Raw genomic sequence first — 16,970 nt, 5'->3', positions numbered from 1 at the left:
TTCCGAGGACTTCGAGCACCGGGAACGAAAATTCTCGAGACTTTCGCCATTTAGAAATTTTCATGTTCAGCTTGATGAAAAGTCCACCGTAAAGGCCGCCAAAAATGCCGAGTAAGATAAATGGTATAATCTCGATGGGATGCCATCCTTGAGAATCAGTGACTTGATAAAGAACGATATTCCCAGTGCGGAACGGGTTGACCGCTCGAAGAGAGATTGCTGCAGCCATGGCACAAACAAAGCTTTGCCACATGGTTTTATCGGGGAAGTAGTAAGAAAGTTGCTGCTTGGAGTTAGTGATAAAGCGGTTGGTAAAGGGGTATATGACACCGTACCTCCAGACTGAACAGCACGCCTCCTATGGGAGATCCGAAAGCTACTGATATCCCGGCAGCTGCAGCTGCAGATAGAACCTCTCTTTTCCGTGCTATATAACCGTTAGAACCGGGTGAAAGAGTAAGCTATATTTGAATGGTGCTCACCCTCGTTGTGATTGAGGCTGCTGAATGGTTTCATGATCACGTTTGCACAGCAGCATGCGACATGAACCAAAGGGCCCTCTTTTCCTAACCACATACCGGAGGCCACAGAAAGGCACTAGAAGAGAGTAAGCCCCAGTACCAATTACGGAGACATCAAGGCACCTACCAAACCAACGGATTTGATCATTAAAGTCCATAGTCCCATAAACTTTTTGATCACGAATCCCCCTAAGATCGTCTTGATTTCAGGGATACCGCTGTGCTTAGCGTGAGTTGCATAGGATGTGACTAGGACTGCTGCACAGGTGGCGAACAGAATTGAATACATGATAAAGACCATGTACTCTGCAACAAAACCACCAGCATTGGACTTGATGTTAAAAGCATCGCGCCACAGAATCCAATGTTTGCAGTTGGATGGATCTAATAATGTAAGCATATGTGTGTGTAGAAACATCTTGATCTCCTCAGTGCTTCGTACCGTCATATCCCCAGCAGCAAAAACTGCGATTGAGGTAAAATTTACCCCCTTCAACACCCGACCGACAGTATCCCACTTTTATATCAGCAAGCCAGCGACTCGCAATATCGATGTATCCTGCTAGAAGACCGACGGCTAAACCAGTCATAACCAAAACCAGCCAAACCTGGCTGGCATCTAGCAATTGCCTAAATGTGCCAAGTAGGCCAGGGTTATTGGCGTTCAGGTGCCGTATCCGTTGTCTCTCCTTTGTATATTCGAATATCCAGTCAATGGCCGTCAAATTGTCATACCCTACCCTTCTTCCGGGTCCTTCGATGTACCAGTCCATCGGCGCCCCTGGCTTGTGAGACGTGCCGGAACCATTGCCATGTTCTCTGCTAGTATTCTGGGTCGCTGTACCGGGTCGTGAGCTCCGCGGGCTCTCATCAACGCTTCTAAGACGGCTATGGGATGGGAACAGTGAATCGTTTGCGCCGCCGAATATGTTGTGGAGACCGAAACGTGATGGAGGTTTCTGTCTGCGCTTAAATGTGATCCTTTAAGATAAGTTAGAAGTGGCTCGAAGACTAGCTGTGGCCGGCTGACTTACGGTTCTTCTGGTGATTCCCGACTCCCACTAAATGACTGTGAAATTCCGTCGTCTGGCTGGTCAGTGCTAATCGTATCGGCCATGTCTATTGATAGCTCCCCAGGCACCGCCATTCCATCTCGCGTGACGGGATCTGTGCTGCCCTCCAGGTTTATGCAAACACAATCACGCAACGATAGCTAACATCTCTCCCTCTGTCACATATATATACGCATTCGGGAGCCGGTTCTCTGTCCTGCAGCAGTAGCTAATGACAACCTGTTGCCTGCAAATTGCTTTCTTTATCCGTATCTGCTTAGCTGGTCAATGCGCGAAATAAGGCCGGATATCACGTGAGTTATCTTCAATGCGGTGAGGCGCGGCAGAATTAGAGTTTCGGCAGAAAAGTATCTCGATAAGGAAATTTTTTGAGATTTTGATTTTGATATCAAGACATCCAATGTCCCTGTGTCTACAGGAGAAAACGTCGCGCTGCGTAGAGGCCCTCGAGATGGAGGCTTTACCAGCTTCACCGGAGTTCTCGATAGAGCCCGGTCTTTTACATCAACTACCAGAGGAGCTGGCTCAATCAATTCTCGAAGCTCCAGCCAATACCCAGCAGGATCAACTGGTACTGGCAGCTCTAGACCCGAGCTATACGGCTACATTATTCCCATTATTTGAGCCAGTATTTGTGGATATAGCTGCCCGGTGGCTTCTACTAGACTTGACTGTTCATCTCGAACATGTCATATCGGCATTTTCACGGATTTTGCCGCATTCTCCATACCTACGATCGTTCGCTGAGAAAGTTCTCCAAGCTCAGAATGTGGGCTTACCACTGTTCTCAGAGCAGCGTCTATCGGACTCTTCAAGTATTAAGGATGAGTCACTTCTCTCGTTACTCCTCTCGGCTTTTCGGCTGTTAAGTTTCGATGCGGACACATTTTCACCCTATGTATTTCCTAGCCAGCTTCAAGCTCTGTTCTCACATACAAATAATGCCATACGCTGCATGGCAGTCCGCTGCTTCTGTCTGCATATAAAGGCTGCAGATGCCATTTTAGAGAACATGCTTCACCGTTATTGCGGTGACGGCCCTCTTGACAATACCTGGGAGGGCCAGGTTATTGATTTCAGATTGATCAGCTTCTGGGAGGAACAAAGATATAAAGATTTTGAAGCAGCTCTTGATTATGCCCGTCAAAACCGCAACAGAAGCTTTTTCGCGCTATGGATCAAGCATTTCCGGTCATCAAATTATACGGCAGAAATTGGTGGCGTTCTTGTTCCTACTCTGAAGCAGAACACTAATTCTCAGCCATTCAAACTGGTACACACGCCTGCTGTTGAGGGCAATCTGCGCCAGGTGGGAGAAGCACTCCTATCCCAGGATCCTTTATTACTCATTGGACAACCTGGGGCTGGGAAAACGTCTCTGGTAATGGAAGCTGCAAGTGAAATGGGCATATCATCCTCAATGATAACCCTACATTTAAACGAACAGACAGATTCAAAAAGTTTACTAGGTGTATACTCCACTTCAGGACAAAGTGGCAGTTTCAAATGGCAACCGGGAGTCTTGACCCAAGCTGCAAGGGAGGGAAGGTGGGTATTAATTGAAGACTTAGATCGTGCACCCGCCGAAGTGATTTCAGTCATATTACCCTTGATTGAGAACAGGGAACTTGTTATTCCGAGTCGTCGAGAACACATTCGTTGTGCCGAAGGATTTCGCATTATCGCAACAATGAGGTCCTTTTTGAATAGTAGAGGGGATGATGTGGCGCCAGGGATGACAATGTTGGGCGGCCGTCTGTGGAAAACGATTCGGATATCACCCTTGCCAGTGGAAGAGATCTCACAAATAATCAAGAATGAATTCCCTCTACTTGACATTACCCGATATGCTGATACTTTCTTAACACTCTATTCCCGAATTATCTCCACCTCCCTTGGACCTGGGATGTCTAGGCGAGTACAAGGAAGACCAATTGGCCTCCGCGATTTGATGAAATTTTGCAACAGGGTCGAAACCCGGTTACGAAAGCTAGGGATTAACAAGGGGAATGAGTCGGTACCGGCTCGGATAGACGACGAAATTTTCATGGATGCTGTTGACTGTTTTGCAGCTCATATCCCAAATAATGAGCTCCGCTTAGCACTTGCAAGCAACATCGCTGAAGAAATGCATATTCCTCCACAGAAATGGAAATTTTGCCTATCAGAACGTGTGCCAACTTATTCTGATGAGCTTTCGGAATTATTTATTGGAAGGGAAATCTGCTCGAAGATAAAGTCACGGAGTATGGCAGGGGTAAAGGCTAATCAAACTAAATCTTTTGCAGCGACGAAGAGTTCGCTACGGCTCATGGAACAAGCTGCTGCTGCCCTTCAAGTGTCAGAGCCCATATTACTCGTTGGGGAGACTGGTATTGGTAAGACCGCCGTCGTTCAACAACTAGCGGCACTCCTAAACCAGAGATTGACAGTTGTCAATTTATCCCAACAAAGCGAGGCTTCGGATCTTCTGGGAGGGTACAAGCCTGTTAATCTTCGATCTATAGCAATACCGCTGGTGGACGAATTCAATGCCTTGTTTGAATCAACGTTCTCGGTCAAGAAAAACCAGAAATTCCTATCTTCCGTTACAAAGAGTGTTGCTGCTGGAAATTGGCCTCGTCTAGTCAATGTGCTAAATGAGGCCGTCAAAATGGTTTCGGACTTATTTGGTACCTCCAAAAAAGCCCAAGCAGATCTCAAAGAGGCAGCAGAACAACCAACGAAAAAGAGGAAGCTTGATGGTCCAAAATATAGCGCATTATTGACAAAATGGTCCTCATTCACCTCGGACTTGAGGGAGTTTGAAGCCAGAGTTCTACAGGGGGATGTCAAATTTTCATTCGCTTTTGTTCAAGGAAAGATTGTTAAGGCCTTGAGAAATGGGGAATGGGTGCTTCTAGATGAGATCAACCTTGCATCACCTGACACTTTAGAAAGTATTGCAAGTTTACTGCACCATGGGCGAGATGGTAATCCTTCAGTACTGCTCTCAGAAGCTGGCGAAATGGAACGAGTTATTGGTCATCCAAGTTTCCGAATCTTTGGAGCCATGAATCCTGCCACGGATGCAGGGAAGCGTGACCTTGCACCTGGGTTGAGATCGAGATTTACAGAGCTCTATGTCAGATCTCCAGACAGCGACATAGACGACCTGCTCAGTCTGATACGTACCTACCTTGGCCTCTTGCTGAATCATGATTCTCGCGTTGCCTCGGATCTTGCAAATGTCTACCTCGAAACAAAACGATTAGCTATGGAGAATCAACTGACTGACGGTGCTGGTCATAGGCCTCATTTCAGTATCAGAACTCTTGTCCGCACTTTAATGTATGTGACTGATCAGGCGCATGTATATGGAGTTCGTCGTGCTACATATGAAGGCTTCTCTATGAGCTTTTTAACGCTTTTGAGCAAGGATTCTGAACGTCTGGTTATCCCTTTGCTGGAGAAACATATATTCGGAAAAGTTGGGAATGCAAGGTCCATACTATCCCAAACACCCCGAGAGGTCAATGATGGGGCGGCTTATGTTCAATATAAGCATTATTGGATGCAAAAGGGTGATTTCCCACCTGAGTCTCAACCTCACTACATCATTACCCCTTTTATTGAAAGGAATCTTATGAATCTTGTCCGGGCCAGTTCAACTCGGCGATTTCCTATTCTATTACAAGGACCTACGTCCTCTGGAAAAACCAGCATGGTTGAGCACCTTGCCAAACTTTCCGGAAACCGATTTGTAAGAATCAATAACCATGAACACACGGATCTTCAGGAATATCTTGGTTCTTACGCTACTTCTGAAGACGGCACTCTAAAATACCAGGACGGCGTCCTTGTCGAGGCATTGAAAAGAGGATACTGGATTGTACTTGACGAACTGAATCTTGCACCTACTGACGTTCTTGAGGCCCTAAACCGTCTACTTGATGACAACAGGGAACTTTTCATCCCCGAAACGCAAGAAATAGTTCACCCACATCCTAACTTCATGTTATTTGCTACTCAGAACCCTGCTGGCCTTTATGGAGGAAGAAAGGTATTGTCTCGTGCATTCAGGAATCGATTTCTTGAACTGCATTTCGATGACATACCAGAAGACGAACTCGAGTTTATCTTGAAAGAACGTTCACAGATCCCACCTTCATTCTGCACCCGGATTGTCTCCGTATATCGACAGCTATCTATCCTACGCCAGTCGAATCGGCTTTTCGAGCAAAGAAATAGTTTTGCGACCCTCCGTGACCTATTTAGATGGGCAATGAGGCGTGCAGATGACCGGGAACAGTTGGCTGTGCATGGTTTTATGCTTCTTGCCGAAAGAGTCAGGAATCGCCAGGAGAGGGATGCTGTGAAAAGAGTAATAGAAAAGGTCATGGGCGTGAGGCTAGATGAAACCGAGATATACAGTAAATCTGTTGTTGAATCACGCCTGAAACATTTGTCTTCAGCAGTTTCATCTAATATTGTCTGGACACCCGCCATGAGGAGGCTCTTTATTCTTGTGTCTGAAGCTATTGAGCATAATGAACCTGTTCTCCTAGTCGGGGAGACTGGGTGTGGTAAAACTCAGATATGTCAGGCAATTGCAGAAGCTTATGGCAAAGAGCTTTTTATTGTCAACGCTCATATCAATCTGGAAACAGGAGACCTTATTGGCTCACAACGACCTATAAGGAACCGAGCTTCAATCATTCAGCAACTTGAGGTGGATATACCCCTAGTCTTAGAACAAGCCCATGAAAATCATACTGGACCATTTACCTCCTTTGATGGCCTGAAAAGCGCGTTCTATGCTGTGGAGAATTCGGCCTTAGGCCATTGTGACCCAGACCTTATCCACAAAATTAAGACCAATATAACAAGAGCAAATTCTCTTTTTGAATGGTCTGATGGAAGTTTAGTCAGTGCCATGAAAACTGGACAGCATTTCCTCCTTGACGAGCTGTCTCTCGCAGACGATTCTGTCCTAGAGCGGCTTAACAGTGTGCTGGAAACTACAAGGACTGTACTCCTTGCTGAGAAAGGGCCCGTTGACTCTCTTGTAACTGCTGCTGATGGCTTTCAATTCCTCGGTACTATGAACCCTGGTGGTGATTACGGGAAACGAGAGCTTTCTGCTGCGTTGAGGAATCGGTTGACAGAGATTTGGGTTCCGGAACTTTTAGAGGATGACGACATACTGCCCATCCTAAAGGCGAAAATCAAATCACCTCTGCATAATGTGCCTCAAGGGATGGTATCGTTCGCAAAGTGGTTCAAGGAAAAATTTCGAGGTTCAGCGCAATCTTCAATATCAGTACGCGACTTACTAGCGTGGGTGGAATTTATCAACTCTTGTACCCAACTAGATTCCCATTCCGCTGTTATACACGGTGCCTGTCTTGTCTATATCGATGGCCTTGGTGCAAACCCATCTGCATTAATAGCATCTACCTCAGGTGACATTGAGAGAGACAGAGTCTCATCCTTAGAAAAGCTTGGGGCGCTATTTTCGGTTGACGCCCTATCAATCTATGCTCAGAACTCGACTATGCAACTTGATGGAAATAACTTGAAAATTGGTCAATTCTCTCTATCTCTTGGTCCTAATTCGAACCCAGATTCCAAGTTTGCACTTGATGCGCCCACGACGCTGTCCAACACGATCCGTGTTGCGCGTGGACTTCAATCCAGCAAACCAATTCTGTTAGAAGGAAGCCCAGGAGTTGGAAAGACAACACTCGTTTCAGCATTGGCCCAGGTAATTGGGGTACCGCTTACACGAATTAATCTGTCCGAACAGACTGATTTAACAGATCTATTTGGATCTGACGTACCCGTAGATGGAGGCGACATTGGTAGCTTTGCATGGAGCGATGCACCGTTTTTGCGTGCCATGCAACATGGCGGTTGGGTTTTATTGGATGAAATGAATCTAGCCTCACAATCCGTGCTCGAAGGACTAAACTCTTGTCTCGACCACCGGCAGCAAATTTATATTGCGGAGCTTGGCCAAACGTTTAAACGACATCCTGACTTTGTCTTGTTTGCAGCACAAAATCCGCACCATCAAGGAGGTGGGAGAAAAGGTCTTCCAGCATCTTTTGTCAACCGATTTACTGTTGTGTATGCGGACTCGTTTACATCGTATGATTTGCAAATCATTTGCCATAGGCTAAGCCCAGCCTGCCCAGAAGATAAAATCAACAAGCTTGTTGAATTTATTACTACACTAAATACAAAGCTACTCACTGACCGTCAGCTTGGAGCCCTTGGAGCCCCTTGGGAGGTCAACCTCCGAGATATCTCTCGTTGGCTAAAACTACTTACTTCCAGCCCTACTGAAATATCGCCTTCGCAGTATCTCGATGTGATCATTTCACACAGGTTCCGGACTACTGCTGACCGGCTATTCATCTCTCGATTATATGAGGATACATTCGGAACTGTCCCTGAAACAAAAAACTACTTCCATAATCTCAGCCCTTACTCGTATCAAGTTGGCCTGGGAAAGTTAGACCGAAATCTACAGTTGTATGAGTTGTCAGTCAATGATTCGAAAGACTTTCCCCGAAGCTTGCATGTCGCCGAGTCAATGATGCTCTGTGTGGAGAATTCCTGGCCCTGTCTTTTAGTTGGGCCATCCGGCTGTGGGAAGACTTCTAGCATCCGACGACTTGCTGCTCTGAGCGGTGCTAAACTTGTGGAACTTGCCCTGAATTCTGATACAGATGCCATGGATCTTATTGGGGGTTTCGAGCAAAGAGATGCTCACCGACAATACCTTTCATTTGCAAGCGAACTAGTTCGCCTTTTAAGATATCACATTGTCACTATCTTCTCCCAGGCGAAAGATAGCAGCTCTGCCATTAGTGAAGAGCTAGTACAATTATACCAAATGACGATGAATAGCTCTTTTACTCCACAAGAGGTCTTGGGGCCCCTCTCTAAAGCAACTCAACACTACCCTGACAAGATATTCCACGCTATTTATGAGCAATGCACGGAAATTTGCGCGGGACGAGCAGATGGAGAGGCCGGGTTTGAATGGACCGAGGGCATTTTGATACATGCTATGAAACAAGGTAGCTGGGTGGTACTTGATAATGCCAATCTTTGCAATGCCACTGTTTTGGATCGGCTGAATTCTCTTCTGGAGCCTAACGGGTGCCTCATTGTGAATGAACGCAAGTCTCCCGATGGCCTCGCACAGGTGGTTACACCACACCCTGATTTTCGATTGTTCTTAACAGTTGATCCGCGACATGGCGAACTATCCCGAGCGATGCGAAACAGATCAATTGAAATTTTCTTTCTCAAAGATGAGATAACCCGCTCACACTTAGCTGGGGCGAGATATTTGAATGAATCTGCCATATACCGTATTCGGGAGTGCCAGAATATGGTTTGTTTCCCTAATTCACTTAGGAGCAATCCTAGATCACTCGGGATTGGGCTTGATCATCTATCCCCTCGGGACATGGAATGTCTTCAGCACTCTATGAAACGATTTGCACAACTGTGGTCTAAAGACTCGGCCATGACACCGGAAAACGCAGAATCGTTGTTTGAGAGCTACAATACTCTCCTGTGTCGTGGCGCGCTTGTTGGTCGATTAGTAGGCCCCGACTCCGGTGGAATTATTGCGTGCCAAAACGTCAATAACCAAGAAAAGATTGAGGTCCGTATTCCTTACCCATATATAGACGTCTGTTTAACATTATAATAGCCTATTCATCCACTTGTCAATGAGCCACGGCTTGTGTTTTCTCTATCAATAGGGAGTTATGAGACCAAGCTCTCTCAAGCAGCAAGGTTGCAAGAACTTCAACTACAAACCGTCCAGTTTTACCAGCAACTTTTGCAGACGGAAATTGCTTCAATGGGTAAAAAATCGGGGGAAATGAGCCTCATAGAACGATCGATTACGTCTGGAACCATACAGTCGCATTTGAAAGATTCCACCCAGCCAGTTTCTAGTTTCCTATACGGCTGCTGCAATGCGCTAAGCGAATGCCTGGAGTCGTTGATATTGGAATCATGTCCCGGCGAGGCCCCTCATCTACTCGAAGAAATTTTGAATTTTTGCTGGGACATTTTTCAATTAACCCAATGCCATCTCTTGGATGATGCTATCTTTCTGACATATCTTCTTATTGGAAAAAGCATCATTGTTAAGTTTGATAATCTGCAGCTCAACCTTGGAAATCAGTTTAAAGAGCTTCTAGCCTCGTTCAACGCCAACTGGAAATTGAGCAGTGGGGAGAGCATGCAACGTATGTGGAATGCGTGGCGTCCTGCCACGCCTACCGATCCCAGCCAATTGGAACGGGGGACACAGTTCCAGGAGCTCCGAGCTAGATATGATCGGATAGCTTTGAAATCGCGGGTCCCAATCCATGAGCTGGGCCGGCTTTATGACCTATTCATCCACGCCCAAACTTCCATTTTACGAGGTGCGGATAGCACGTCCCTGTTGCCTGTAGGTTAATGCGGTTTATTCCTGATATATTTTTCCATATTCTTCTTACTGATGATTTCCTTCAGGAATTGAATACAATAATAAGTCGTTTTGAGGCACAATCTTTGAAATGTGATGTCTATGACTCTCCTCACTTTGCTAAAGAGTTTGAAGCATTATGCCAATATAATGATCTGATAGAGGCTGGGTCCTCACATCCTGGACTGCTCCCCGGATCTATTAAACTACTAGCTGGGAGAGAATCCTGTCCTGGTGACATATCGGCCATTGCTAGTGCAGTCCCTGGACTACTGTCTAAACTTACGCAATACTTGGGAAGCCAAAATTCTAACTACGGCCCATTGGCATTACTTGGAGATATCTCCAATTCTCTTGTCCAGAAATTTGAAGACATCGACCAGGTCCCTCTTGGCCAGATGGACCTTCTAGGATCCGAAATTAACCTCCTATTGAATGGGCTAGCCGCAAACACCTCTCAACTATGTACCCATCAGCCTACTATCCTTGGGTATCAGATGGTAGAGTTATTGAAGGAGTTTATACGTTGTCATGCTGACTTGGCAGATCAAGGCTCTCTAGATACAGCGATGCAAAGGTTGCAACAACTGTGCACAGGAGGATGCGACGGTTTACAATTTGCTAGTTCGACCGGCCAAAGCTATCTAGGAGTTCCAGAAAATGTATTCTTCGATTTTCTAGGGGATAAAATTCCAGTTTTACTCGGAAATTTTGGCAAGACGCAAGCTAGTGAAGAGGCTATCGGTCAACTTGGAGAGCTTTTTGTCAGGCTGTCTCTGGTATTGCTACACCGTTATGTCCCAAACCGGCCATTTGATCCCTCCCTTCGCCTGGCTGTTGAGCATAAGCTCCATTTGCAGAGGCAGGATGAAAAGGCCACTAGATTGGATTGCCTCAAGACATGTGAGCTTTTGTTTTCTGGTCAAACATTGACCTTAAGAATTCGAGGTGCAAAAGAAGATCTCGCTCGTCTTGGATCCGTACCCCCGAATACTCCAGTGACCCGCCCTGGGATCTCAAAACTGCATGAGGTGCAAGCCCAATTCACCAGCATTCTCACCTCTATCTTGAATCAACCCGTTGACCATATCCTCTCAGCCTCTCAAAATTCTAATACCAGATCAGTCCCCGAGGATATAACTTCCCAAGCGTCAGGGACGCTGCTCCAACTTAACATCCGCCAGATTGTCCGTCGTCTTACCCAAAACTGCCCTGGATACGAGGACATAACCATACTACCTGTCAGGTTCCTCCAACTCCTAGATCAGGGAATTGAGTTGATCCGTCAAAGCTCCGCATGTTCTACCCAATATTCGTCCATAATCCAATATCTTTGCGCGGCAACCCCTTTCTTGGGATCAAGGTTGCCAGATCTATCACTCGCTGTGGGTTCTTTTCCAAATGGACCCCAAGGCGCAACAACAGAGGTAGACATTCAGAGGCTTCTGCTACTAGGAGCTGCTCAAAATATTGATAAACAGACTCTCTCAGATTGTTCTCAAAAGGAAATGTTACATGGCATCCTTGACCGAGCGTATTCCTCGTGGAAAGAGAAGCTAGAAAAGGACCAATCCCTGGAAGCAGAGAAGTCCAAGTTTTACCATTACAGAGGGTCCTTTGAACACGATGAGGAGTCGGAATCTGCGGAAATGCTTCAGATGTTCCCTACCTATGATGATGACCACGATGAGGTCGGCAACGAAACCGAAAATAACAAGCTTCATGCTGACAGGCTTCGTATGAAATTTTTCATAGCCTTCAGAGACCTCTTCGTGTCTAACAACAGGACTTCCCGCTTAAGGAATGTAATCAGCGAGGGTCTTCGCTTGGTCGGGTCATTATCCCGTAGGTTAGGGGTAACAATACCGCAGGTCGATCTCAAGTTCCACCTTGGGCCCATTTTCCTACTCATGGAAGACATTCATCGACCAAGCAAACCTGCTAACTACAACTTTTACACTGATGCCAATCTAGAAGAAGTAAATAAGTTTGCTTCTCTTGTTCAGAAAGTGCAAGTTCGCTTTTTGCAGCTACAAGAATCCTGGCCTGAGCATGCAACCCTTGCCGATGTCATTGAATGGTGCTCTAAAATCTTCAAGTATCGTCATGGGGAGCCACTTGCTAAATTTATAACAATGGCAGAGAAGCTTCACGGACATGTGCATGAATGGCAAACAGTTGCAAGCAAAGAGTTTTCTGCAGCCGACTGCTATAATGACCTGACCTCGACGCTAATCCACTGGAGACGCCTTGAGCTATCTACCTGGTCCCGTTTGCTCGACGTGGAAGACGAGAAATGCCTAGAACAAGCTGCATCCTGGTGGTACATGGCATACGAGGTCATCATAGCAGTTCCACTACAATTAATACAAGAAAAGCAGCCACTAGACAGCCACATTTCAGGCCTCCTGTCGACACTGGAGAAGTTCCTACATGCTACCTCTATGGGCCAGTTCTCATCCCGCATTGACCTCATCGATAAGTTCAAGCAACTCCTGGTCCTCTATTCCCCTGACCTTCCAGCTTTGAGTCAAGTGATCTCAGCGCTTGATAACCTTCTCGGTCACTATGGTCCTTTCACTTCTCTAGTCCAAACCTCCTTAAAAGATGGACGGCAAAAACTGGAGAAGGAGTTAAAGGAACAAGTTCAACTAGCAAGTTGGAAAGATACAAACATCACAGCACTTCGTGAAAGTGCTCGTCGGTCTCACCATAAACTGTTCAAAATCATCCGGAAGTATCGTGCACTACTGGCGCAGCCCTGCGAGGAGCTTCTTGCAAGAGAAATCCCAGAACTGACTCTGGACACCCAGAATATGGCAGTCTCTCAAACTCATCCTCCCCAGGCTGTGAATCCTGTTGCATTAAGCCTTTATCAGCAAAACCAAGAGCTGTGGAGCCAGCGACCGGCTCGGTTTCAAGCTCCAGATGCCACCGCTACACACATGTACCAGGTTTATGAAAACGCCTTGCCAGGGTTTGAGGCTACTACTGAACTTGAAGCCATTATGGCCGACGTGGTTTCGTCCATCTCCGACTTCAAAAGGCGAACACCCAAGACCCTGACAGAAGAGAACAAGGATGAAGTCCAACATCTCAAGACCCAAAAACGAAGTTTCTATGCTGCAAAATTAAAAGAGCTCCGTCATATGGGTCTCAGATCAAATCTTGGAACAGATTTACTGGACAAGCAAAGCTCCGTTAGTCTTGTTCTCGCTACTACGTCTAGCTTTAGCGTCCCTCACTTGGCCCCCTTGTCCGTGAGCGCAGACAAATACTTCCACCGTTTCCTTCATATAGTTCCAAGCATACGTCAAGCGGCACGAAACTACTCTGAAGACTTGAGCAATGTTGAAGCTGGTCGGAGTGCTGGATTTACGGAAGGGCTTCTATACCAGATAATGAGGCAAAGGGAGGCATTATCCCCCGCATTAGCTTCAATCGAGTGTCTAGTTAACAACGTCAAGTTAGCTACCGCTATTTCAAGCAGTCCAGCAGTGACTACGCTTCTCAGCGAAGCATCATCCAACCCACAGCGCACAATATATCACGCTCTTAAATGGCTGCCAACAATCATTGAGCTGTCTTCAACGATTATCAACATTCATAGCAGGCACTCTTCTGTCGACTCCTCGGCAGTCGTATCATCTTTGGGTTCATGGGGAAAGTCTGCAATCTTGTTACAGAATCGTCTTATCGACCTTCCAACTCTTCCTGATGGATTATCCTCTAAATCTCATCAGGACATAGTCGTGGATGCCGAAGATTTGCTGGCCAGTATGAAATCTGAAATACTGACTTTCATGAAAACTCAACCCGAGATTGCCTTTGCTCTCAATCAGCTACTTTTTTGGACAGAATGTGACTCTCGAGTCGCTCTACAATCGAAGCCTGACGATTCCTCCATTACTTCAGTAAAGGATGTTGACTCGTCTATCCTCGTTGCAATGAATGCAATACTTGTGACCGTACAAAGAGTCCAGGGTTCTTTCTCTAATGCCCCCATCTCAACCGAGGCTCCCGCCTGGTTATCCAAAACTGATGCCTCGTTTTCCAAGGCTCTCTCTGAACTCCACATTGATGATATTTCCTCTAAACTGGAATCGGCATTTGATGTGATTGGAAATATTTCCGATCATCACGAGTTGAGCATTGCAGTTGCTGGGGTCGGTATTAGCTTGCCGATATTAGAACAATATCAGGCCATCTGCTTGGACCTTGTCAATCGATATGTCGCCTTCCATCATTCTCTGTGCAAATTGGGGTACACTCTGGGTAAATCGTTCAAGCAGGTCGCCTCAGAAGGGTTTTGCAGCCCTTCTGAACCGTCCGATCAGCAAGGCCAGCAGAGCGATAAGGTGGAAAGCGGTACTGGGCTTGGAGAGGGTGAAGGGGCGGAGGACATAAGCAAAGACGTCCAGGATGATGAGGACCTTTCGGAGCTTGCCCAGCAGAAACAAGAAGATGGTGAAAAAGAGGATATAGAAGGGACAGATGATGCAGTCAACATGGATAATGAAGAATTGGAGGGCCAGGAGGGTGATTATTCCAAAGACGACGAGGAAGAGGAAAAGGACAAATCGGATGCTGATGAAGGTGACGATGATGACTTAGACGAAGAAGTTGGGAGTGTTGACGGCTGGGATCCTTCAGCGGTAGATGAAAAGATGTGGGACGGTGCAAATGATAAGGAACAGAAAGACACCGAGAACAACGAGAGCAAAGGGGAGGAAAAAGCAGAGGACATGTCCGCTGCCACAGAGCAGCGCAAGGAAGATGAATCAGCCAAGAAGGAAGCTGATGAGGAACATGAAACCGTTGAGAGTGATGAGGAAGCACCTGATGACGAGAAGGAGGGCGTAGGTCGCGAAGATATGGATGTGACCGATCCCCATGCGCAGGAGAATGAGGTTCTTGATTTACCAGAAGATATGGACCTGGATGGCGAGAAAAAGGAGGATGAAGGCTCCGAGGCGGATGATGGTATGAGTGAGATGTCTATGGAAGATGCTGCTGATCAAGATGACCTTCCGGAGGATACCAAGGAAGACAACCCAGATGCAAGGCCGGAAAGCCCTGATGTTGACATGGCGGAGAACCTAGAAGACGATCATGTGGATGAAAATGGCCAACAGGAAGAAGGGGCTGGTGAACAAGACCCAGAACCTCAGGCAGATGCTGGTGAGGATGAAGATAAAGAGGATATTATACCAGTCGAAGATGAGCAACAAAAGGCCGACCCCGACAACACTGCACCCAGTGACCAGGTTTCAGCTGGCGTCGAACAAGATCAGAGCAATGAAAAAGGCACATCCGGAGACGCAGCCCTTGATCAGCCAGCGAATAAAATGGAAGAGGATGGTGAGGGGGAGAGTAAAGGGGTTGAAGAACAGGGTCAACAGGGGAAGCAGTCTAACCAGGAAGCCGGTGATGGAGGTAATGATGAGAAGCAAGATCCACAGCTTCAGGCATTCAAGAAGCTCGGTGATATTCTTGAACAATGGCATAGGTCTCACCGTGAAATACTGGAGGCTTCTGAGAAGGAGAACGAACAAACTCAGGATCAGGACATTGCAGACAAAGATGTAGACTTTGAACATCTAGCTGATGAACAGGATACTGCAGATACCCAAGCCCTCGGCCAGGCAAATGAGGAGCAGTCTCAAGCAATGAATCAGTCTCAGGCAATAGAATCTGACTTCAAACCTCAAGACAATGAGTATCTACCAGATGCACAGGAGATGGAAGACAACAGCAACGTCAACAATCTTGAGGACCTGATGGATGTTGATGTTCCGGTTGTATCGACTGACCAGCAACAACCTACTACATCCATCTCACGGTCTGGTAATGGTATAGATTCCTCCTATGCGGATGAGGGTACCACAGCACAGGAGAAAGACGAGCTCGATGATGTTGATAACCATCTTTCCATCATTAACATATCATCCGATCTTACCCCCCTGACACCTCCAGATGAAGCTCGTCGGCTGTGGACTCATTACGAGTCTATTACGCATGAGCTTTCCCTATCCTTGACGGAACAACTACGCCTTATTCTTGCGCCAACCATGGCAACCAAACTCAGGGGCGACTTCAGAACAGGCAAGCGGCTGAACATAAAACGTATTATCCCTTATATTGCCTCTCAGTATAAGCGTGACAAGATATGGATGCGTCGATCCGTACCTTCGAAGCGCAATTATCAAATCATGCTCGCAGTAGATGATAGCAAATCCATGCTTGAAGGTGCGAGCGGCCAGCTTGCATTCCAGACTCTCGCTTTAGTTGCAAGGAGTTTGAGCATGCTAGAGACCGGTGATCTGTGCATTGTCAGTTTTGGAAACGAGGAACACATCCGTGTTGCCCATGACTTTGGAAAGCCGTTCTCCTCCGAAGCCGGGTCACAGGTATTCCAGCACTTCAGCTATAAACAAACCGGCACAAACGTACGGCAGCTCATTGCAGATTCTATTGCTCTTTTCCGCGAAGCTAGAGCCAAGAGGCCATCCTCATCGTCTTCGGGTGATTTGTGGCAATTGGAGTTGATTATATCCGACGGCATTTGTGAAGACCATGACAGAATTGCTCGCCTCGTCCGCCAGGCGCATGAAGAGCGTATAATGCTTGTTTTTATTATTGTTGATGCAGTTCAGGAAGAGAGCCGTTCGATTATGAACCTCTCCCAGGCAACTTTTGAATCCAGCGGATCCGGGCCTGGCGAGGGAAAGTGGAAGATGAAGAAGTATCTGGATGGCTTTCCGTTCCCTTATTATTTGATTGTAAGAAATGTTCAGGAGTTACCGGCTGTTTTGTCTTTGGCGTTAAAACAATGGTTTGCAGAGGTGGTGGAAATATCCTCATAAAAGTTTAGACATATTCCCCTTGTTT

General features: G+C 46.6%; 2 protein-coding genes across 2 annotated transcripts; one reads left to right on the top strand and one right to left on the bottom strand.

Annotated features, from left to right (window-relative positions):
- Positions 1–10: 10 nt before the first annotated feature.
- MGYG_02447 (chloride channel protein 3) lies at positions 11–1,638 on the bottom strand (the record flags this gene model as incomplete). Its single annotated transcript, XM_003174870.1, has 6 exons — positions 11–283; positions 336–427; positions 483–597; positions 649–905; positions 964–1,502; positions 1,556–1,638. Coding segments are annotated over 6 exons (1,359 nt in total), but the record flags the coding sequence as incomplete, so codon positions are not given.
- Positions 1,639–2,045: 407 nt separating this feature from the next.
- MGYG_02446 (midasin) lies at positions 2,046–16,945 on the top strand (the record flags this gene model as incomplete). Its single annotated transcript, XM_003174869.1, has 3 exons — positions 2,046–9,260; positions 9,309–10,061; positions 10,127–16,945. The coding sequence occupies 3 exons, from the start codon at positions 2,046–2,048 to the stop codon at positions 16,943–16,945; spliced, it is 14,787 nt and encodes a 4,928-aa protein (XP_003174917.1).
- Positions 16,946–16,970: the final 25 nt, after the last annotated feature.

This window comes from Nannizzia gypsea, genomic scaffold (genome assembly GCF_000150975.2).
Source record: "Nannizzia gypsea CBS 118893 supercont1.2 genomic scaffold, whole genome shotgun sequence".
In the NCBI taxonomy this organism is placed as follows: Eukaryota; Fungi; Ascomycota; class Eurotiomycetes; order Onygenales; family Arthrodermataceae; genus Nannizzia; species Nannizzia gypsea.
Note: the sequence above shows the minus strand (reverse complement) of the source record. Positions and strands in the feature narration are given on the sequence as shown.